Source organism: Oncorhynchus tshawytscha, linkage group LG15, assembly GCF_018296145.1.
Source record: "Oncorhynchus tshawytscha isolate Ot180627B linkage group LG15, Otsh_v2.0, whole genome shotgun sequence".
NCBI lineage: Eukaryota > Metazoa > Chordata > Actinopteri > Salmoniformes > Salmonidae > Oncorhynchus > Oncorhynchus tshawytscha.
In genome coordinates this window covers 27,494,190-27,518,683 of record NC_056443.1, presented here as the reverse complement: position 1 = coordinate 27,518,683, position 24,494 = coordinate 27,494,190, and the positions used below count along the sequence as shown (strand labels likewise).

Below are 24,494 nucleotides of genomic sequence, written 5' to 3'. Positions count from 1 at the left end.
AATGGTTGAGCTAACGTATGCTAATGAGATTGTAAGTAATGAGAATTTCCCAGGACATAGACATATCTAATATTGGCAGAAAGCTTAGATTAACAAGAATTTAACCGCACTGTCCAATATACAGTAGCTGTTACAGTGAAATAATACCATGCTATTGTTTGAGGAGAGTGCAGTTATGAACTTAATGTTAATAATAAACAAAGTAGGCACACTTGAGCAGTCTTGATAAAACATTTAACAGAAATGCAATGGTTCATTGGATCAGTCTTCAACTTTGCACATACACTGCTGCAATCTTGTGGCAAATCTAAATTGTGCCTGGGCTGGAATAATACATGACCTTTCTCTTGCATTTCAAACCATAATACAATTTTTTTTTAAACAATGTTTTTTTGTACCAACTTTTAGCAGATATGTGTTATTCTCCTAGTTCACATTTCCACATACTTCAGTGTTTCCTTTCAAATGGTATCAAGGATATGCATATCCTTGCTTCAGGTCCTGAGCTACGGGCAGTTAGATTTGGGTATGTAATTTCAGGTAAAATTTTAAAGGGGCAGCTCCTTAAGAGGATTATTTATACTGTATTGAGGGACATTGTGGGAAGTGTAGTAGGCAACACGTACAATCACTTAGCAAACCCAAATGTTTCAATGAATCTAATTTTCTGTCTGCATATATACTTCTACAAAATTATTATTTATACAAGTGTCTGTTTTCAGTGAGGCAGCATTGGCTTAAGTACAGAGTTATGGTTTAATTAAACATGTTTTATTTGATGTAAAATGAACTGCAGCCAAAGTTCATATACCATACCGCAAAATGTAATCGTATCACACTGGCCTAAAAGCAAACTACACTGAATGAGCATAATTGACAGGCAGAAATGATATTTGAGATACCGACTCCACTAACAAATCTTTTTTACTAAGCATATCAGTGAATCTGCTACATTTCTGACATCTATAAACAATATCCTTCCTTTTCCAAAGATATATTGAAAATTACAGTGACAAGTTAATGTTAACATGGTAAAACTGTACATAACATTTTAGATATGTCACCAAGGTGAGTACTATATCGTGCATATCACCTAAGGCAGGGGTGTCACTCATTCCATTGAGGGCTGCTGGCTTTTCCTTTAAATGAAGACCTCGACAATCGGGTGAGGTTAGTTCCTTACTAATTAGTGACCTTAATTCATCAATGAAGTACATGGGAGGAGTGAAAACCTGCAGCCACTTGGCCCTCCGTGGATTGAGTTTGACGACCAACCATTAAGGATTTTCATTGGTTGTTAGATTGCGTAACTAAACTAGGAACTTATTTTGTGCTTGCAAAAATTATTCCCTTTTTTTGAGAAATATTTTCCCTTTCACATACAAATGTTAAAGTTCTAAATGACAAGCTGTGAAAGCCAAGGTTAATATTATGACCCGATTTCTGGTAAAAATCAGAATCTTCTGACATTCTTCGAGTCCAACAAAACATATAGCACACAAACAAGCACAATATAATAGATGATGACAGAGCAATCATTTTAATTCTTATTTGGAGAACAACCACGACTACAAGGTGTCGAAAGCGTTCCACAGGGATCCTGGCACGTCTCCAACTTGACAGCACAAGTTGGCTGGATTTTATTTGGGTGGTGGACCATTCTTGATACAAACGGGAAACTTGTGAAAAACCTAGCCGCGTTGCAGTTCTTGACACAAACTGGTGCGTCTGGCACCTACTACCATACCCCGTTCAAAGGCACTGAAATCTTGTCTTGCTCATTCACCTTCTGATTGACACACAATCCATGTCTCAAGGCTTATAAATCCTTCTTTAACCTGTCCCCTCCCTTTCATACACTGATTGAAGTAGATTTAATAAGGGATCATAGCATTCACCTGGTCAACTCTGGACCTCGAAGCCAGTTCCACTGCATTTCTTTCATTGTTCCCCTCTAACCAGGGAGAGATTTAGACCTGCAATTATTATCAGGTAGAACAGGACATTAAGCAGGCTCTGGACCTCGTAGGGTAAGAGTTGAATATCCCTGGGCTATGTAATGGAAAGAGCAGGTGTCCTTAATGTTGTGTGTACTCTGTATGTTACATCTTCAGGCGTTGTAAGAAAGATGCAGTGTTAAAAACATCGTCAGCCTAAGATCCATTGCTATCGGGAAACCGGGACCTGGACTATCCAGTCCATACATTGACAATGATTCACGAATACACATTTCAAACCGTGAAGTTCTTAGGGACCAGGAGTGAATACCACTGCCTTTGGAGACTAGATACAAGCCTGGGTTTATACACAACCCAGTGGAGGTGTATCTTTAGGGGTTGACAAAAAGTGACAAATCCTTGGGTCTCGTGATTGCCCACAAACTGGCAGTTACCAGGGGTTCCTTGTAGCCCTCTCCCATATTCACTCTGTTCATCGAGTACAGGTAGGTTTCCGCAGCTGTCCCAATTAACATGTCCACAATCCACATAGAGAAGAGCGCAAACAGCGCTGATTCTGATTCTCGATCAGCCAGCCAAATGTATTTTCTTTGTAGTCCATTAGAATACAAGGGAAGTTTGGTTGGAAGGGAGCTGGGTCTCCAAAAGGCAAAGGGACAGAAACGTATTGCAGTAAAAATATCTGTAAAATCAGAGAGGTCTCTAAGTCTGATGTCCGGACACGAAACCGGCCTGGTTGCCACTGTTCAGGATGGAAATGAGACGGTCTTCGTCTATGGAGCTGAAGACGTCCAGGTCGTCGAGGACGGCCGGCTGGCTGGAGTTGCCAGGAGAACTGTCGATCATGCCCTCACTCTGGAGCAGGTTCACGATGCTGTTGGGGTAGTTCATCCAGGTGCTGCCGCCACAGCTGTTGTTGACCACAGGGTTGGTGGCAGGTAAGTGGCAGGGTGCCTGAGAGACCGACACCCTACTGTTCCCTGGCCCCTCTCCAGCCAGACCACTCTGGACCAGCATAGCCTGGAAGTCGTCGATGTTTATGTTATCTAGTGTCCCTGACTGGTGGACCTCAGAGAAGCTGGGGAACTCGGGTAGCTCCTCATCCACCATGGGGCCATCCACCCTGAACTGGGAATCCTGGACCCCAAAGGTAGAGGTGGGCTCTGGGGTAGCGGCTGCGCTCACTGGCTCCTGGGGACTAGCGAAGGTGGAGAAGGTGAAGCCGTGGAGGTCCGACAGGTTGACGGTGGGGAAGGCCTGTGAGGTGGCTGCAGATGCCTGGGGGTTGGTGAATTGGGCCACGGGGGTGGCTTTGTGTTGGGAGTCCAAGGTCAGGCTGTTGAGGAACTTCCAGGTCTCTGCTGGAGTGGAGGAGGAGGGCTCTGCTTTGGGCTGGGTTCGGAACAGCTGGCCAGGCTGGGGGCTATCATAGTAGGGCTGGTGCTTCACAGAGGCGGCACGAGGGGGCGCCACTGGGTTCACTGCAAGACACAAACAGTCAATACCACTGTCCCCTACCCAATGCTGTTGAATTTACAAATTAACTTAGGGTCCCTAAACAGTTATCTATGTTAACTTCTGGCCACTGATGTTACATACAGAACACCCTTAACTGTATGAAGAAGAAACAGCTAAATAAGTAGGATGATTTACCTGGCTGGCTAGCTGCTGGCTTGGCGGCGACTGTTCTTCTGGCAGTGTTGAAAGGCCTCTCTGCTGGCATGGCCCCTGGAATTCAAACATAAACCATCACACATTAACTCCCCCAAAACCATCAGATGACACAGCTGTCTAGTTCAGTGAGAGACATGGATCATTATAGACACCTACCTGATATGGACCCCAGCTTCAGATTCTGGAACATTCCCTCTGTCCGTTTTCGCTTCTCTATCAGTCTATATTCATCTGTACAGTGAAAAAATTAAATAATTAACTTGTGTGAGGTTTTGCATGACAACCTTACAGCACACAGGAGTGTCGCCAAAAGAAACCAAAAGGGTCGTCATAGTAACGAAAAGGGAAGAGACCTGGGTCGGAGGGCAGGAATTGGAAGTCCATTGGCTCGCTGACCTCGCGGTCCGAGGGCCTGCGAAGCTGCATCTTCACTTTGATTGGCTCGGTCAAGTTGGTGTCGTAGAAGGGCGGGGTACGGAACACGATGGCCACCTGCCTGTGGACGTCCGCCTGGGAGAAGGTGCCCTTCCCCTCCCACGAGTCCTGGAAGAACCGTACCTCGATGTCCTCTGTGGAGGGAACAAAGAGAGTGGAAGCAGGGATGGGAAGCAGGAGGTGAGTTTCTGGCTGGGAGAATTCATTCAGCGCCAGTCCAGCTGACCTGGTAATATTTTGTAACAACATAATTGGTAGCCCACAGTTTCATGTAATACAGAGAGGAGATAATAGTCCCTTCATTCTACGTTTGAACAATTAAGTGGGCTTATACGCAATACTATCAAATGAGTCTCAATTAGCTAAGTGGTTACCAGTAGGCTTATTCACAATGATTTCAAATGGGTGTCAGTTAAGTAAATAGTTACCAATGGATTTATACACCCATGATTTTAAATGAGTGTCAATTAAGTAAGTGGTTACCAGTGGGCTTATACACCATGATTTCAAATGGATGTCTGGCAAAGAGGAACTTCAAAAGAGTCCACACACTAACAGGAGAACAAAGCCGTTGAATGAAGGCAAAAAATAACAGGCTCAACACAATAGCACCAACAACAATTGGAGTGTTTGTGTCAGACAAACCTTTTTGCACTTTGTCACAGAGTAAGAAGATCTCGTCCCCTCCTCTGCAGCTCCCAGAGTTTCTGTTCACTCGACAGATCTTCAATTCTGCTGTGTTGGGTGCTCCTGTGAGAGAGAGAGATGGGAGTGACGGAGCGTTAAAGGGCCACAGCACCTGTCTAGTTCGTTTATAAATGAGTGAAACTGACAGAGTAAACAGTGGAACAGGAACAGCCTGGACAGAACAGTGACAGATGAGGGAGCTAGTGTGTACTCAGTGAGTGTGTGTGTGTGTGGCAGACTCACTATTGTCGTAGATGGGCTGAGACACCACGGGCTCCAGAGGGTGAAGTTCACCGGTAGGTAGAGTGATCGAGGCCTGGAAACAAAGCCTCACTGCATTCAGGTCAAACTCCTCCTCCCACACCTTCGCCTCGGGAACTACCGCCAAAACACAACACAGTCAGTCACAAAGCCAAAGGGTGTGGCATCTGGGATTGGCTATCTGGCATTGACAAGTGATAAAACAAAAATCGATAGTTACATATCTCAATATTTTTCTCATGCTACAGCAAACATATAGTGAGCAATATGTTTGTAACATCAAATTGCAATAAAATCGCAGTATCAAACGCAATATATATAGAATCGTGAGAATCACAAAACATATCGTATCGGCACACAAGTATCGTGATAGTATGAGGTCATGAGGTCTCTGGCAATTCCCAGCGCTAGCATTGACTGTATCGTGTCATGGTCACAGAGGACAAATACATTACTATTCACACAATATTATTGGATTAAACCAAGGTTAACAAAACATGAAAATGAGATTGGATGAGTTAATATGTGCATAACAGTCAATGTTATGACAATGAACTGACTGTGTGTGTGTGTGTCTGTCTGTACTCACTGTTGAAGGGGTTGTTTTGGGTCTGCAGTCTACAGGAAACTGCTTCGTTCACATCCTTTTTCTTCACACACTGAATGCCCAGGTTCTGAAAACTGAGATCAGACAGTGAGAGGAGTCAGAGTGAACGTGTGTGAAACTGAGATAGAGATCGACCACAAGAGGGTGCTTCATTCAACCACGCTCTGGTTCTAGTCTTTAAAAAATCATGACTATGTGAAACAACTTTTCCTGACCTAAATGGTCATATAAATGATTAACTGGTAATCTTTTGGTCATCCAAGTATATGTCTTCTATCACACTCACACACAGTCTAACCTGTGTACTCGTCTCTCCTGCAAGTCTGCCTCGTAGTAGCCATGTTTGCAGTCTTTCCCCACCAGCTCGTGTGGGTGGGGCTTGTGAGGCGGGTTCTTGGTCACCAAGGAGACACGGACACGCAGGGGACCATTGTAGTTGTGCACCTGCATGGGAGCAAACCAGGTTAGCAGGATGTGTGCCATCACCCACCACAAAATCTCCACCACTTCCTTTCCTATGTCATAACCTTAACTTGACCTATTAATTAACCTAACCTGCTGTGTAAGGTATCCTAAACCTGCTTTAAAAAAAGTCAATTTTAACAAAAGCTAAAGACTAAACCCCTGTTGTGTAGTAGTAAAACAGACAGCTATGGTTATAACTAGACAAAATTGCTAATTTGCATAACACGTATAATCATTTGTCCATCAACTACAGTATATTAGAATATATGGTGAACGTAGCCATGGTTTTGAAGGTCTCTGAACGTCTCAATAAGCTACAGTGCAAATAAAGCATGGCCCCTTAATACATAGTTAGCTCAGTGTGCCAATTATGTGTAATTTAAGGGTGGCCTAACCTTGATTGCGGGGTGTGTCTTGGTGGTATCGTTGCTCTTCTCTCCCGGGATGCTGCCCGCCGAGCGCCCCTCACACTTGTACCTGAACCTCATGCCTCTCGGCTTGGGCTGCTCAATGATCTCTATGAAAGAATTCCCTGCAGAGAGAGAGAGAGAGAAATACACTGACCTTCATTCCAATGGGATCTCATTACTATCTCAATGTAACTGATTGGCACACATTCGCAATCAATGTCTCAATTGTCTGAAGGCTTCAAATCCTTATTTAACATATCTCCTCCCCTTCGTGTACACTGATTGAAGTTGATTTCAGTGTATTCATGGATGCCAAGGGAAGTCGGGCTTTTGTCTCTGTGTTTCATCATTTTCCTTCAATTCGCAAGGGGCTGAATGGGTCTCGCCGGAGAAAGCATCCGAGCGGGCAAAACAGCACCCCTCTGTCTCTGTATGTGTAGGCCATCTATCTGATGCTGTCTGGTCAAAAAGAGTATGACATTGTTGCCGCCCGTAGCATTGAATATAAGGGAAGCATTTGGCCTCCCTTGATGAATAAAAAAGTATTAAATAATAGCCACTCAGCGTTGAACTAAACTGAGTGAGCTCAACTGTGAATCTATTGTCTGCTCCTGTTGGATTATTAAACCATTGTTAATTCGATGTTGTCTGCATCTGGGTGTTACCTTCTTACCTGATAGATAGGGATTTGGACATGTGGTTTTACTTAATTCTCCGTATTGGCCAATGATTATAATGGAAATTCTGATCCAGCCATAAATTCATACATTGTGCCCCTGGCCTGAGACGATGGAAGTTCAATATGTAGCTAGATGTAGAAGGTTAATGTTAACTAGCTAACGTTGCCCATTAAAGGAAGTTAGGCTAGCGAGCAAACATTTTAGCAAGGTAGCCTACGACAACAAAAAATGTAAGAGTGAAGTGTACTGCATCACAGTGTCATAGACCTTTTCGTCAACATGAAAAGAGTGGAGGATGGCATTGGCATTTCTCAACAAGTAGGGTGAGTCAACATGTTTTTTCTACTTGCACGAACACACACACACACACACACACAGAAATCAGAACCATGGACAGCCACATCATATTTAGCTTACTTTGATTGGACTAAATAGTTTTTGGAATCTTACCACTGTACTGGACTAAGCATAACTGATTTTATGATGATGAAATTGTGCTGGAATCGTGGAGGCAACTCCTGTTTCTTTGCAACTTGTGGTAACTCTCTGTGGTTCTAAATCAGTAGTTGTATAGTAGTCCGAAAATGTTGGAAACGTGAACTTGCTTGACCATGCTGTAGGTCATGTTACTGTTGCTCTCCGGTTATGTGATGAAACAAAAACATTTCTGGCTTGGCTTCCCCAGTGATTTTACCCAGTGGTTTAATCTACTGGTGGATTTAACAGGTGACATCAATAAGGGAATCATACAATTCCAGAGTTGATTTATTTTTTACTATTTTCTACATTGTAAAATAATAGTGAAGACATCAAAACTATGAAATAACATGTAGAATCATGTAGTAACCAAATAAGTGGTAAACAAAAATATATTTGATATTCTTCAAAGTAGTCACCCTTTGCCTTGACAGATTTGCACACTCTTGGCATTCTCTCAACCAGCTTCATGAGGTAGTCACCTGGAATGCATTTCAATTAACAGGTGTGCCTTGTTAAAAGTTAATTTGTGGAATTTCTTTCCTTCTTAATGCGTTTGAGACAATCAGTTGTGTTGTGACAAGGCAGGGGTGGTATACAGAAGATAGCCCTATTTGGTAAAAGACCAAGTATATATTATGGCAAGAACAGCTCAAATAAGCAAAGAGAAACAACAGTTCATCATTAGTTTAAGACATGAAGGTCAGTCAATACGGAACATTTCAAGAACCTTGAAAGTTTCTTCAAGTGCCGTCGCAAAAACCATCAAGCGCTATGATGAAACTGGTTCTCATGACCACGACAGGAAAGGAAGACCCAGAGTTACCTCTGCTGCAGAGGATAAGTTCATTAGAGTTACCAGCCTCAGAAATTGCAGCCCAATAAATAATGCTCATCATCAACTGTTCAGAGGAGACTGCGTGAATCAAGCCTTCATGATGGAATTGCTTCAAAGAAACCACTACTAAATGGCACCCCCTTACAATTTCTGGTTGCGACAACCAATCATTTTGCCATCTGCAACCAAGAAGTAACCAAGAATTCCACTCCCCAACCAATCCCAAGACGCCAGTGCAACCAAGAAGTAACCAAGAATTGACCAATGAGGATAGAGCTATGGCAGGACCTTTAAACGCTAGAAGAGGACCATGGAAAAATATATTTCCTCTCAGGTCATTTTGTTTGAGTTATCTTAAGTAATGTTAGCAACAACTTTTCATCATCATCATCAATTGGAATATCTAGCTGGTAAAAATATCTAGCTAGTTAAACCGTTAGCACGGTTAACAAGATTTACAGTGTAGTTACATTAATGCTATCTAACTAGTTAGTAAACTGGTGTTTTGACACTGGCACAGTTTATCGAAGTAACGCAGCTAGCTTAATGTCCGATGACTCTGACCATCAAAATAGTCTTAACCCCACTAACGTTATTTCCATACTTATCTGGAGCTATTATTTTCTTATTACCATAGCTAGCTATCTAAACAGTGCGATTTTTATAGCTAGTAGTCGTCTTTTTTCACTCAACTCAGCATCGGCAAACCACTCCTTTTCTCTTTTAATTAATTTTGCAAATTGGACTAGACAGCTATAAAACACTGTCTTGATATCAAATAGGCTAGTGTCATCATGTTAATTATGAATTAAAAGGCTCAAGTGATATCCTATGCACTTTCATCTGTTTGTGGTAGAATTGTACTTTAGCAAGTAGCTAGAGATGACAACATAGGTTGCTAGAGTGAAGGTCATCAGTTGGAACAAATTGTTCCTTACACTGTTCCACGCAAACACACTCGTCAAATCAAACTGTATTTGTCACATGCACTGAATACAACAGGTATTCAGACCTGACAGTGAAATGCTTACTTACGAGCCCTTAACCAACAATGCAGTTCAAGAAAATACCTTAAAAAAAAAGTTTAAAAATAAGAAAAACAAATATTTCAAGAGCAGCAGTAAATAACAATAGTGGGGCTATATACAGGGGGTACCGGTACAGAGTCAATGTGCAGGGGCACCGGTGTCGAGGTAATTGAGATAATTATGTACATGCAGGTAGGGTTGTTAAAGTGGCTATGCATAGATAATAAGAGAGAGTAGTAGCAGCGTGGGGGGTGAAAATAGTCTGGGTAGCCATTTGATTAGCTGTTCAGGAGTCTTATGGCTTGGGGGTAGAAGCTGTTAAGAAGCCTCTTGGACCTAGACTTGGCACTCCGGTACCGCTTGCCGTGTGGTAGCAGAAAGAACATTCTATGACTAGGGTGGCTGGAGTCTTTGATGATTTTTAGGGCCTTCCTCTGACACCGCATGGTATAGAGGTCCTGGATGGCAGGAAGCTTGGCCCCGGTGATGTACTGGGTCATACGCACTACCCTCTGTAGTGCCTTGCGGTTGGAGGCTGAGCAGTTGCCATACCAGGCAGTGATGCAACCCATCAGGATGCTCTCGATTGTGCAGCTGTAAAATCTTTTGAGGATCTGAGGACCTATGCCAAATCTTTTCAGTCTCCTGAGGGGGAATAGGTTTTGTCGTGCCCTCTTCATGACTGTCTTGGTGTGATTGGACCATGTTAGTTTGTTGTTGATGTGGACGCCAAGGAACTTGAAGCTCTCAACCTGCTCCACTACAGCCTCATCGATGAGAAAGGGGGTGTGCTCGGTCCTCTTTTTCCTGTAGTCCACAATCAACTCCTTTGTCTTGATCACGTTGAGGGAGAGGTGGTTGTCCTTGCACCACATGGTCAGGTCTCTGACCTCCTCCCTATAGGCTGTCTCATCGTTCTCGGTGATCAGGTCTACCACTGTTGTGTCATCAGCAAACGTAATGATGGTGTCGGAGTTGAGCCTGGCTATGCAGTCATGAGTGAACAGGGAGTACAGGAGGGGATTGAGCACGCACCCCTGAGGTGCCCCCGTGTTGAGGATCTGCGTGGCAGATGTGTGGTTACCTACCCTTACCACCTGGGGACGGCCCGTCAGGAAGTCTAGGATCCAGTTGCAGAGAGCTGTTTAGTCCCAGGGTCCTCAGCTTAGTGATGAGTTTTGAGGGCACTATGGTGTTGAACGCTGAGCTGTAGTCAATGAATAGCATTCTCACATAGGTGTTCCTTTTATCCAGGTGGGAAAGGGCAGTATGGAGTGCAATAGAGATTGCATCATCTGTGGATCTGTTGGTGCGGTATGCAAATTGAGTGGGACTAAGGTTTCTGGGATAATGGTGTTGATGCGAACCATGACCAGCCTTTCAAAGCATTACATTGCTACAGATGTGAGTGCTGCGGGTTGGTAGTCATTTAGGCAGGTTACCTTAGTGTTCTTGGGCACAGGTACTATGGTGGTCTGCTTGAAACATGTTGGTATTACAGACTCAGACAGGGAGAGGTTGAAAATGTAAGTGAAGACACTTGCCAGTTGGTCAGCGCATGCTCGGAGTACATGCCCTGGTAATCCGTCTGGCCCAGCGGCCTTGTGAATGTTGACCTGTTTAAAGGTCTTACTCACATCGGCTGCGGAGAGCATGATCACACAGTCATCCGGACCAGTTGACGCTCTCATGCATGTCTCAGTGTTACTTGCCCCGAAGCAAACATAGAAGTTATTTAGCTCGTCTGGTAGGCTCGTGTCACTGGGCAGCTCGCAGCTGTGCTTCCCTTTGTAGTCTGTAATAGTTTGCAAGCCCTGCCACATCCAATGAGTCACGGAGCCGGTGTAGTACGATTCAATCTTAGTCCTGTATTGACGCTTTGCCTGTTTGATGGTTCGTCGGAGGGCATAGCAGGATTTCTTATAAGGTTCCGGGTTATAGTCCCGCTCCTCGAAAGTGGCAGCCCTACCCTTTAGCTCAGTGCGAATGTTGCCTGTAATCCGTGAGTTCTGGTTGGGGTATGTACGTACAGTCACTGTGGGGACGACGTCCACTTATTGATAAAGCCAGTGACTGATGTGGTGTACTCCTCAATGCCATCGGTAGAATCCCGGAACATGTTCCAGTCTGTGCTAGCAAAAAAGTCCTGTAGTTTAGCATCTGCTTCATCTGACCACTTTTTTATAGACCAAGTCAGTGCTGCTTCCTGCTTTAATGTTTGCTTGTAAGCAGGAATCAGGAGGATAGAGTTATGGTCAGATTTGCCAAATGGAGGGCAAGGGAGAGCATTGGACGCGTCTATGTGTGGAGTAGAGGTGGTCTAGAACTTTTTTACCTCTGGTTGCACATTTAACATGTTGATAGAAATTCGGTAAAACTGATTTAAGTTTCTCTGCATTAAAGTTACCGGCAACTGGGAACGTCACCCCTGGATGAGCGTTTTCCTGCCTGCTTGTGGCGGAATACAGCTAATTTAGTGCGGTTTTAGTTCCAACCTCGCTCTGTGGCGGTATATAGACAGCTACAGAAAAAACAGATGAAAACTCTGGGTAAATAGTGAGGTCTGCAGCTTATCATAAGATACTCCAACTCAGGCGAGCAAAACTTTGAGACTTCCTTAGATATCGTCCACCAACTGTTGTTTACATAAATGCATAGGCCCTCGCCCCGTGTCTTACCAGAGGCTGCTGTTCTGTCTTGCCGATAAAGTGTATAACCCGCCAGCTCTATGTTCTTAATGTTGTCGTTGATCCACGACTCGGTGAAGCATAAAATATTGCCGTTTTTAAGTCCCGTTGGTAGGATATACGTGCTTTCAGTTCATCACATTTATTTTCTAGCGATTGAACTTTAGCTAGCAGAACGGAGGGCAAGGTCAGATTAGCCACTCGTCGCCTGGTCCTCACAAGGCACCCTGATCTTTTGCCTCGAAATATACGTTTCCTTCTCCAGCGAGTCACGGGGATCGGGCCTGGTCGGGTGTCAACAGTATATCCCTCGCGTCAAACTCATTGAAGAAAAACTCTTCATCCAGTTTGAGGTGAACAATCCCAGTTCTGATGTTTAGAAGTTCTTTTTTTGGTCATAGGAGACGGTAGCAGCAACGTTATGTACAAAACAAGTTACAAACAACGCGAAAAAACAAACAAAATAGCATGATTGGTTGAGGGCCGATAAAATGGCAGCCCTACCCACCGGCGCCATCATCTTGACTGGTAATGGCAACATAATGCAATTAATAATCTAATGCAGCATTTCTATTTAATACAAACAGCAACACATTTCTCTTTGTGAAATGTTATTATAGAATTATTCAATACTCAATCCTGTGTATTCTCAAATAATTATGTTTTTTTTTTTCTTTAGTGGAACTGATAGGTTTGGAGTACCTCTTTGATCAAACTGGTTTGATGCTGCAGGATTACAAGGCTGCCATTGAGGAACTGGAAACAGGTGATCCTGATTTCCAAGGGGAGGATGATGAGGGCTTTGTGGAGCTTGTGGAATTTCAGGACCTGACAGTTCCAGTGGTGGAGACAGCCCTGCCTCTTGTTGGCATCTGTCGCCCTACTCCCACCCCCTCTACCAGAATCCAGTCCACAGCTGCATCAGTCAGTCCACAGCTGCATCAGTCAGTCTCCTGTCCTCCACTCCTGTTCGGGTTAACATTACTCCTTAGTCCAGGACCATAAATGTTATTTTTAAAGTGTGAATTGACTCTGGCAGTCAAAACAGCCAAATACACCTTCTGAACGTGAATCGATTCTCAATTCCGGTATGGGTTTAAAAACATAAAACACAGCAAAATAATGTTTTGTGACAACATGTTGCGGTGCCCTTCTTCTGTTTACACATTGTTGTTAGGAGACACAGATAGCTTTTTAGCACAGGAAGGCGACTCTGAAAACACGCGCTGTAACATGGAGATATGGCCGTGTGGTAAGGTAACATTAACCCTATAAAGGTGTGTATCATTTTAACCTTTTGTTTAGAGAGTCTGGGCTCTAAACAAAACTCCCCCGTACAGAAGACGCCTTCATCCAATGACTCTTATGTGTAATGTAAAGAAGCGAGAGTCATGATCTCAGGAGAAGCAAAGAGTTGGAATACAAACTAAATATACAGTGAGTTCCAAAAGTATAGGGATAGTGAAATATATGGTTGTTTTGGCTCTGTACTCCAGCACTTTGGGTTTGAAATGATACAAAGTGCAGACTGTCAGCTTTAATTTGAGGGTATTTTCATCCATTTACAGCACTTTTTATTACAGCACTTTATGTACATAGTCCTCCCTATTTAAGAGGAACAAAAAGTATTGGGACAAATGAACTTATATGTATTAAAGTAGTCAAAAGTGTAGTATTTGGTCCCATATTCCTAGCACACAATGATTACATCAAGCTTGTGACTCTACAAACTGTTGCATTTGCTCTTTGTTTTGGTTGTGTTTCCGATGATTTTGTGCCCAATAGAAATTACTGGTTTTTAATGTATTGTGTCGTTTTGGAGTCACTTATTGTAAATAAGAATACAATATGTTTCTAAACATTTCTACATTAATGTGGATGATACCAGGATTACGGAGAGTCCTGATGAATTCTGAATAATGATGAGTGAGAAAGTTACAGACGCACAAATATCATGATGTATGACATAAGGGGTATGTTGAGAGGTAGCTTGCAAGTAAGCATTTCATTGCACTGTTTACACCCTGCTGTATTCTGTATATACGATTCATAAAATTGTGTTTGATTTGATTTATTTTTGACAGTAAGGATGCTTGCCATTTCAGGAGACATAGTTCTGAAAGAGAGTACACCGAGGCTACTGTATATCTCTGGATAAATTTGGCCAGGAGGACTGTACTGCTACGAGTTGGCAACCCAGCAACAAGGCACACTTTTTGGGTCAACACGAGATGCAGTTCAGCCTTTAGAGGAAGCAGACCTTCAAGTGGGTTGTTGAAAATGCTCTGTGGTATGCTGGGTATTTGGTGGCATCGATGAAGATTGGACGCAAAAAAACATGCTGCCAATCACATTACTTTGAAGGTGTATCTCGAGGTCCCGCCCCACCATGCAGTCCACACATCTACCGGCATCAGTCCTCCACTCCTGTATGTACTACTCCACCACCAGCAGGGACTCTGTCCATGGGCTTGACACCTGTGCCCGTCTGGGCCTCTGTTCATGATCTCCACACATGTGCCTGTCTGGGCCTCTGTTCATGATCTCCACACCTGTGCCCGTCTGGGCCTCTGTTCATGATCTCCACACCTGTGCCCGTCTGGGCCTCTGTTCATGATCTCCACACCTGTGCCCGGCTGGGCCTCTGTCCATGATCTCCACACCTGTGCCCGGCTGGGCCTCTGTCCATGATCTCCACACCTGTGCCCGGCTGGACCTCTGTCCATGATCTCCACACCTGTGCCCGGCTGGACCTCTGTCCATGCCCTTGACCGGCTGGTCCTCTGTCCATGATCTCCACACCTGTGCCCGGCTGGACCTCTGTCCATGATCTCCACACCTGTGCCCGGCTGGACCTCTGTCCATGCCCTTGACCCCCTTGGCCGACACCGGTGCCCAGCTGGACCTTTGTTCATGATCTCCACACCTGTGCCCGGCTGGGTCTCTGTCTTTGAATTCCACACCTATGCCGGCTGGGTCTCTGTCTTTGAATTCCACACCTATGCCGGCTGGGTCTCTGTCTTTGAATTCCACACCTATGCCGGCTGGGTCTCTGTCTTTGAATTCCACACCTATGCCGGCTGGGTCTCTGTCTTTGAATTCCACACCTGTGCCCGGCTGGGTCTCTGTTTTGAATTCCACACCTGTGCCCGGCTGGGTCTCTGTCTTTGAATTCCACACCTATGCCGGCTGGGTCTCTGTCTTTGAATTCCACACCTATGCCGGCTGGGTCTCTGTCTTTGAATTCCACACCTGTGCCCGGCTGGGTCTCTGTCTTTGAATTCCACACCTGTGCCCGGCTGGGTCTCTGTCTTTGAATTCCACACCTGTGCCCGGCTGGGTCTCTGTCTTGAATTCCACACCTATGCCGGCTGGGTCTCTGTCTTTGAATTCCACACCTGTGCCCGGCTGGGTCTCTGTCTTTGAATTCCACACCTATGCCGGCTGGGTCTCTGTCTTTGAATTCCACACCTGTGCCCGGCTGGGTCTCTGTCTTTGAATTCCACACCTGTGCCCGGCCGGGTCTCTGTCTTTGAATTCCACACCTATGCTCGGCTGTCCTTCAGTCAGCCCCGTCCTCTGCTCCTTACGGGCTGAGCATTCTGATGGAGCCAGCGATCAGTCGCTCTCCATTTTCAGTTCATTATATATAATTGTAATTATTTGTGTTCAACTGTTTGTCCCTCTGTGGTGTTTATTTAACTGTTTAAACAGCATCATTTGTCATTGATGTTTTTCACAACAGTATTATCTCCTTCCTTTGAATTCACTCTGAGCACAAAACCCCTTAGCTGAATTCTGTAATTACATTTTGATCAAGTGTCAGTCTTTGAATGCTCCATTGTATATACTATTTAATGTTCCTGCTTGTGTGCCTTGTGCACTGATTTCAAACAATTAGAATATATTTGTCATTCTCACGTCTTCCTCCAATTCTGTGTCTTGAATTACTTTCTTGATTTACAATCAAAACAATTTAGCCAACATTACGTGTTCAATGTGAACTTGATATTAAATGTAAAGATTAAGCCATTTCTCTTTTTTGAGATAAACAAGATTTAACTCCTGTGGTGTTTAGGCTTAACACATTTAGGCTCCCCTTCTTTAAGTTTGAATCCTGTAGAGGGTGAGCGGTTTGACAAAAAGAGACAGGTTTTCATAAGGAAACCTTATGGGTGATGATGACAGCTTTACGGGCTGAGAGGAACAATGATTGTCGGATGAAGCTCGATGCTTTTCTCCTCTCAGATTGTCACGGGAAGGAAAATAAAGCATTACGAAACAATTCAGAGCTAAATACAGCAGCCGTGTCGGGGTTCGATACAGAGTCGACATCGGCTAGTATGTTCATTCTTGGTAGAAAATGCACCCCGAATTCGCTACACTTGTTAATTCCTGGTGGCACATCATCGACTGATGAGCTATATCCTTGGAGCACCAATAAGAAGAAGAGACTTGCTTGGGCCAAGAAACACGAGCAATGGATGTTTGACCAGTGGAAATCTGTCCTTTGGTCTGATGAGTCCAAATTTGAGATTTTTGGTTCCAACCACCATGTCTTTGTGAGATGCAGAGTAGGTGAACGGATGATCTCTGCATGTGTGGTTCCCACCGTGAATCATAGAGGAGGTGTGATGGTGTGGGGGTGCTTTGCTGGTGACACTATCGGTGATTTATTTAGAATTCAATGCACACTTAATCAGCATGGTTACAGCTGAGCGCAAACCATTTGTTTTTCAACAGGACAATGACCCAATACCACTCCAGGCTGTGTAAGGGCTATTTTACCAAGAATGAGAGTGATGGAGTGCTGCATCAGATAACCTGGCCTCCACAATCACCCAACCTCAACCCAATTGAGATGGTTTGGGTTGAGTTGGACTGCAAAGTGAAGGAAAAGCAGCCAACAAGTGCTCAGCATATGTGGGAACTCCTTCTAGACTGTTGGAAAAGCATTCCAGGAGAAGCTGGTTGAGAGAATACCAAGAGTGTGCACAGCTGTCATCAAGGCAAAGGGTGGCTACTTTGAAGAATCTCAAATATAAAATATATATTGATTCATTTAACACTTATTTGTTTACTACATGATTCCATGTGTGTATAAAGAAAAACCCTTGAATGAGTAGGTATGTCCACACTTTTGACTGGTACTGTAGCTTTCACCTGGATTCACCTGGTCAGTCTATGTCATGGAAAGAGCAGTGTATGTATATCAGTATGTGTTTCAAAATAAAGCTGATGCTTCACGTGAATACAGTCATGGTAAGGGAGAAGCCATAAAGTGAACAGAGACAAACAGAAAACAGGTCAACAGCGTGATATAACTCTCCTTACCTTGGTTCAAAGGGGGCTGTCCCCATCCATACATTCCTATGGAGATGGAAGAAATTGACAAAAAAAAACATTTACGAGAACAAATAAGTCAGTAAGATACAACTATCAACCAAAATCCACAATTCCCCTCAACTATTCTCAGATGAGAAAAGGCAGACAAGAACTGCTAACGTTGAAGATCACAACAGCTTCGTGGTACAAATTCAGCTCCTTCTCCATAAGCAGAAGGGTGTTAACTAAAAGTAGAAGTTAAAGGGGGAAGTTCACCCTCAACTCCTACCCTATGAGGTCTGGAGCTTGATGGTTTTCTGTTCTACCTGATAATGCTCCCACCTGGTGTGGCAGGTCTAAGTCAGTCCCTGATTAGAGGGGAACCTGATGTCCCAGGTCTAAGTCAGTCCCTGATTAGAGGGGAACCTGATGTCCCAGGTCTAAGTCAGTCCCTGATTAGAGGGGAACCTGATGTCCCAGGTCTAAGTCAGTCCCTGATTAGAGGGGAACCTGATGTCCCAGGTCTAAGTCAGTCCCTGATTAGAGGGGAACCTGATGTCCCAGGTCTAAGTCAGTCCCTGATTAGAGGGGAACAATGAAAACATGCAGTGGAACTGGCTTCCAGGTCCAGAGTTGAGTTTGAGGGCCCTGGACCCTTCAAAAACCAAAACGTGCACCCTTTGGGGTCCTGAGGACAGAGTTTGGGAACCCTGATTTAGATGTAGCTTATAAGAGAATTCTACCCCCTATTTTCGCATTGAAATCCAGGAAGTAGATTAATGTGTTCCGCGAGTCGGGTCGTCACTAGTTACCACAGCCACAAAGTCATAAAACCTGCTAATCTCTACAATTTCTCTTCTTAAAATGTGATTTTAATTATAACCTTAACGTTAAAAGTAGCATTTTTATATAAAAATACAGAAATCTAAATACTCAAGCAATGGACCTACAAACTGTCTGGGGCGATGACAATGGCTAGGCAAGTGTTATAAACGGCCTAGGAGTGTTTTGGGGTGAACTCCCCCTTAAATATAACTTTTATTTATTTTTTATTTAACCTATATTTAACTAGGCAAGTCAGTTAAGAACAAATTCTTATTTACAACGACGGCCTACCGGGGGACAGTGGGTTAACTGCCTTGTTCAGGGGAAAAACGACAGATTTTTACCTTGTCAGCTCGGGATTCAATCCAGCAAAATGCTCTAACCACTAGGCTACCTGCTGGTTACCAGTCCAACGCTCTAACCACTAGGCTACCTGCTGGTTACTAGTCCAACGCTCTAACCACTAGGCTACCTGCTGGTTACTAGTCCAACGCTCTAACCACTAGGCTACCTGCTGGTTACTAGTCCAACGCTCTAACCACTAGGCTACCTGCTGGTTACTAGTCCAACGCTCTAACCACTAGGCTACCTGCTGGTTACTAGTCCAACGCTCTAACCACTAGGCTACCTGCTGGTTACTAGTCCAACGCTCTAACCACTAGGCTACCTGCTGGTTACTAGTCCAACGCTCTAAAAACTAGGCTACCTGCTGGTTACTAGTCCAACGCTCTAACCACTAGGCTACCTGCTGGTTACTAGTCCAACGCTCTAACCACTAGGCTACCTGCTGGTTACTAGTCCAATACTGTAACCACTAGTCTACCTGCTGGTTACTAGTCCAATACTGTAACCACTAGGTTACCTGCTGGTTACTAGTCCAACGCTCTAACCACTAGGCTACCTGCTGGTTACTAGTCCAACGCTCTAACCACTAGGCTACCTGCTGGTTACTAGTCCAATACTGTAACCACTAGTCTACCTGCTGGTTACTAGTCCAACGCTCTAACCACTAGGATACCTGCTGGTTACTAGTCCAACGCTCTAACCACTAGGCTACCTGCTGGTTACTAGTCCAACGCTCTAACCACTAGGCTACCTGCTGGTTACTAGTCCAACGCTCTAACCACTAGGCTACCTGCTGGTTACTAGTCCAACGCTCTAACCACTAGGCTACCTGCTGGTTACCAGCCCAACGCTCTAACCACTAGGCTACCTGCTGGTTACTAGTCCAACGCTCTAACCACTAGGCTACCTGCTGGTTACTAGTCCAACGCTCTAACCACTAGGCTACCTGCTGGTTACTAGTCCAACGCTCTAACCACTAGGCTACCTGCTGGTTACTAGTCCAACGCTCTAACCACTAGGCTACCTGCTGGTTACTAGTCCAACGCTCTAACCACTAGGATACCTGCTGGTTACTAGTCCAACGCTCTAACCACTAGGCTACCTGCTGGTTACTAGTCCAACGCTCTAACCACTAGGCTACCTGCTGGTTACTAGTCCAACGCTCTAACCACTAGGATACCTGCTGGTTACTAGTCCAACGCTCTAACCACTAGGATACCTGCTGGTTACTAGTCCAACGCTCTAACCACTAGGCTACCTGCTGGTTACTAGTCCAACGCTCTAACCACTAGGCTACCTGCTGGTTACTAGTCCAACGCTCTAACCACTAGGCTACCTGCTGGTTACTAGTCCAACGCTCTAACCACTAGGATACCTGCTGGTTACTAGTCCAACGCTCTAACCACTAGGCTACCTGCTGGTTACTAGTCCAACGCTCTAACCACTAGGCTACCTGCTGGTTACTAGTCCAACGCTCTAACCACTAGGCTACCTGCTGGTTACTAGTCCAATGCTCTAACCACTAGACTACCTGCTGGTTACTAGTCCAACGCTCTAACCACTAGGCTACCTGCTGGTTACTAGTCCAATGCTCTAACCACTAGGCTACCTGCTGGTTACTAGTCCAACGCTCTAACCACTAGGCTACCTGCTGGTTACTAGTCCAACGCTCTAACCACTAGACTACCTGCTGGTTACTAGTCCAACGCTCTAACCACTAGGCTACCTGCTGGTTACTAGTCCAACGCTCTAACCACTAGGCTACCTGCTGGTTACTAGTCCAACGCTCTAACCACTAGGCTACCTGCTGGTTACTAGTCCAACGCTCTAACCACTAGGCTACCTGCTGGTTACTAGTCCAACGCTCTAACCACTAGGCTACCTGCTGGTTACTAGTCCAACGCTCTAACCACTAGGCTACCTGCTGGTTACTAGTCCAACGCTCTAACCACTAGGCTACCTGCTGGTTACTAGTCCAACGCTCTAACCACTAGGCTACCTGCTGGTTACTAGTCCAACGCTCTAACCACTAGGCTACCTGCTGGTTACTAGTCCAATGCTCTAACCACTAGGCTACCTGCTGGTTACTAGTCCAACGCTCTAACCACTAGGCTACCTGCTGGTTACCAGCCCAACGCTCTAACCACTAGGCTTCCTGCTGGTTACTAGTCCAACGCTCTAACCACTTGGCTACCTGCTGGTTACTAGTCCAACGCTCTAACCACTAGGCTACCTGCTGGTTACTAGTCCAACGCTCTAACCACTAGGCTACCTGCTGGTTACTAGTCCAACGCTCTAAACACTAGGCTACCTGCTGGTTACTGGCCCAACAATCTAACCACTAGGCTACCTGCTGGTTACTAGTCCAACGCTCTAACCACTAGGCTACCTGCTGGTTACTAGTCCCAACGCTCTAACCACTAGGCTACCTGCTGGTTACTAGTGCAACGCTCTAACCACTAGACTACCTGCTGGTTATTAGTCCAACGCTCTAACCACTAGGCTACCTGCTGGTTATTAGTCCAACGCTCTAACCACTAGGCTACCTGCTGGTTACTAGTCCAACGCTCTAACCACTAGGCTACCTGCTGGTTACTAGTCCAACGCTCTAACCACTAGGCTACCTGCTGGTTACTAGTCCAACGCTCTAACCACTAGGCTACCTGCTGGTTACTAGTCCAACGCTCTAACCACTAGGCTACCTGCTGGTTACTAGTCCAACGCTCTAACCACTAGGCTACCTGCTGGTTACTAGTCCAACGCTGGTTACTCTAACCACTAGGCTACCTGCTGGTTACTAGTCCAACGCTCTAACCACTAGGCTACCTGCTGGTTACTAGTCCAACGCTCTAACCACTAGGCTACCTGCTGGTTACTAGTCCAACGCTCTAACCACTAGGCTACCTGCTGGTTACTAGTCCAACGCTCTAACCACTAGGCTACCTGCTGGTTACTAGTCCAACGCTCTAACCACTAGGCTACCTGCTGCCCCAAATAGCTGGAATGCAAAGCTAAATGCATTGAAAACAAAGGAGGTTCCTCTAAAACACAATAGCAGGCAAGGTATAACGGCTCATAATGTCTGAGTGAACTGCAGATGAATAAAGTAAAGTAAACACAGAGAAAGATAAAGATTGTCAGATTACCGTTATTTTTACCACCTGACAACACTTCTATTGTGTCTGAAATAGTTCAATAGTGCAGTCGGTTTATAGAACACATCTAAAATACAGACGTTTTCTAGTTCATGGAAAAAGGACTGGAAACTGTGTTTCTCCCTTGATAGTCTATGGTCGATTCTGCATCAACTGGGTAGACAAGATTGATTACACATGGTGTCTATAAGGTAGTAGTTTTGGAATTGTTAGCTAGATTACTTGTTGGTTATTACTGCATTGTCGGAACTAGAAGCACAAGCATTTCGCTACACTCGCATTAACATCTATTAACCATGTGTATGTGACAAATAAAATTTGATTTGATTTGATTTGGATTGAGTTGAGTGTTATTACATGACATTAACATTTTTAGAAAGCTTTCAAAAACTCCCTTGTGTTGTAGCTTTGATGATTGTATAGTTAACTTTGACAATGATGTTCAACTCCTGATAAAACAGTATATTACTCGATTTTGAGACTCATTTTTAAACCCATGTAAATAATGCAGCAGGAACGAATACATGTTTAACTTAGGCTATATTGACAAGAAGTTGATTAATTAGTGAAAGTGGGTGCTCATCAAATCAAATGTGTTTATAAAGCCCTTTTTTACATCAGCAGATGTCACAACGCGCTTATACAGAAACCCAGCCTAAAGCCCCAAACAGCAAGCAATGCAGAAGCCCACTGTTACCAAACTAAGGCCATCTTCAAAGCGAAAGTAACGCCCTGGCGATGCAGTTCACAAACCCAGTGCCTTTATTATTTCAATGTGCCATCACCGACTGTCCCACACGTGACATATTACAATAACGTTTGCTTTTTGTGAGGGGCAAATGTGTGAGACGCGCCTTGCGCATGTGTGTTGTCCATTCCTCCGTGTTGTTGTTGCACTGATTTGGCTACAAAGTATCCCGCTTGTTGACGTTCGACCTTCAAGCCCATTGGGTACACAATGTAACTTTGAGTCACATTGTTGTTGCGTTGCTTTATTAACCTGTTATTAACCTATCAGCGCAAAACCCTCGCTATGACGACGTATAACGATTTCCTAAATGTCATACATTGTAAACATTTAGGCATTAAACATACAGCTACATCTATCAAATAGACATATGCAATGTTGTGTAAACACTATGACGTCATTTCGGGGACATTGTCCCCTTCATAATTAGGCTAAGCGTCAACAAAGTTGTATAATTGGTCAAAAAAGTGAAATATCTCCCTGCGGCTAAAGTCAAATATATCGGAGAGCCGCGTAGCCTAGGCCTCCTGTCGCACTACCCTAGTGTTGGGATAAAAAAGGCATCCATAATATGCATAGGCTACTGATAGCCTATACAGCTTCAATGTCACGAAGGATCACGTTCTACTAGATATGATGTAAAATAATACATCTATAATAGATGTGGGCCTATCTCAAACCATGTCCAACTTCCTAGTAGGCTACAGTGCTGGCAAGTCGCGGACAGTGATCTCCATTATGTTGTATTGACTCCTCCTGCGGTAGTACAAAACCAATGGTATCGGGGCTTCCCCCTTGTGCGCAAACAAGTTGCTAAGCTTCACACGAGACTCGAACATGCATTTACTTTGAGGATCAGTTTGTAAACAAACTTACCATTCATTTCCGAATTCTACTTTGCCACGTTGGTTATTGGAATAGCCTTTCCCCTAGGGTGTTTGTCCCTTGAAAACAGGTAAATTTGTAAACTTGTCGTGACAGATCGCTCTTTAGCCACCTCCGCCTTGAAGTCTCCAATGCAACTTGCCACCACCCTCTAAAATGGGGCGGAAATACCCAAATGACGTAAAGGAACAGAAAATGTATATTGGTTTCGTACAGTCATAACACATTTAAAGTTAAAAACAGTCACAAGGACCGACTGTGAGATTGAGTGCAATTTAACTGCGTCTTTGTAGCCACTATGTTGCGCAAATTTGACAATAAAGTATGCATATCAACAATATTTCTATTCTGTTAATATGTTCAAACTGAGTCAATGGAGAATAAATATTTCAATATAGTAAAATACAATGGTTTGGTATCCTGTCTTGTAAATTCCAGTTGTTCCCAAACTGTGCGGTGCATCCAGAGAGGATGCGCAAATATAACACATATATACAGTACCAGTCAAAAGTTTGGACACACCTACTCATTCCAGGGATTTTCATTATTTTCACTATTTTCACTATTTTCTACATTGTAGAAAAATGTTGAAGACATCAAAACTATGAAGTAACACATGGAATCATGTAGTAACCAAAAAAGTGTTAAACAAATCAAAATATATTTTATATTTGAGATTCTTCAAAGTAGTCACCCTTTGCCTTGATGATGGCTTTGCACATGCTTGGCGTTCTCTCAACCAGCTTCATGAGGTATTCACCTGGAATGCATTTCAATTAACAGGTGTGCCTTGTTAAAAGTTATTTTGTGGAATTTCTTTCCTTCTTAATGAGTTTGAGCTAATCAGTTGTGTTGTGACAAGGTAGAGGTGGTATACTGAAGATAGCCCTATTTAGTAAATGACCAAGTCTATATTATGGCAAGAACAGCTCAAATAAGCAAAGAGAAACAACAGTCCATCATTACTTTAAGACATAAAGGTCAGTCTTTGAAAGTTTATTCAA

The 24,494-nt window shown here is 44.1% G+C and overlaps 1 protein-coding gene across 2 annotated transcripts; it reads right to left on the bottom strand.

Annotated features, from left to right (window-relative positions):
- Positions 1–217: 217 nt before the first annotated feature.
- On the bottom strand, positions 218–23,646 carry LOC112214775 (putative transcription factor p65 homolog). 2 transcript variants are annotated; one of them, XM_024373782.2, is made up of 11 exons: positions 23,482–23,646; positions 17,542–17,577; positions 6,483–6,619; positions 5,921–6,066; positions 5,605–5,696; positions 4,998–5,132; positions 4,713–4,817; positions 3,986–4,201; positions 3,789–3,863; positions 3,612–3,686; positions 218–3,439 (listed from the first exon to the last, which is right to left on the bottom strand). In XM_024373782.2, the coding sequence occupies exons 1-11, from the start codon at positions 23,486–23,488 to the stop codon at positions 2,661–2,663; spliced, it is 1,803 nt and encodes a 600-aa protein (XP_024229550.1). In that variant the 5' UTR covers positions 23,489–23,646; the 3' UTR covers positions 218–2,660. The 2 variants fall into 2 exon arrangements, with proteins under 2 accessions (XP_024229550.1, XP_024229551.1); XM_024373783.2 differs by lacking the exon at positions 17,542–17,577.
- Positions 23,647–24,494: the final 848 nt, after the last annotated feature.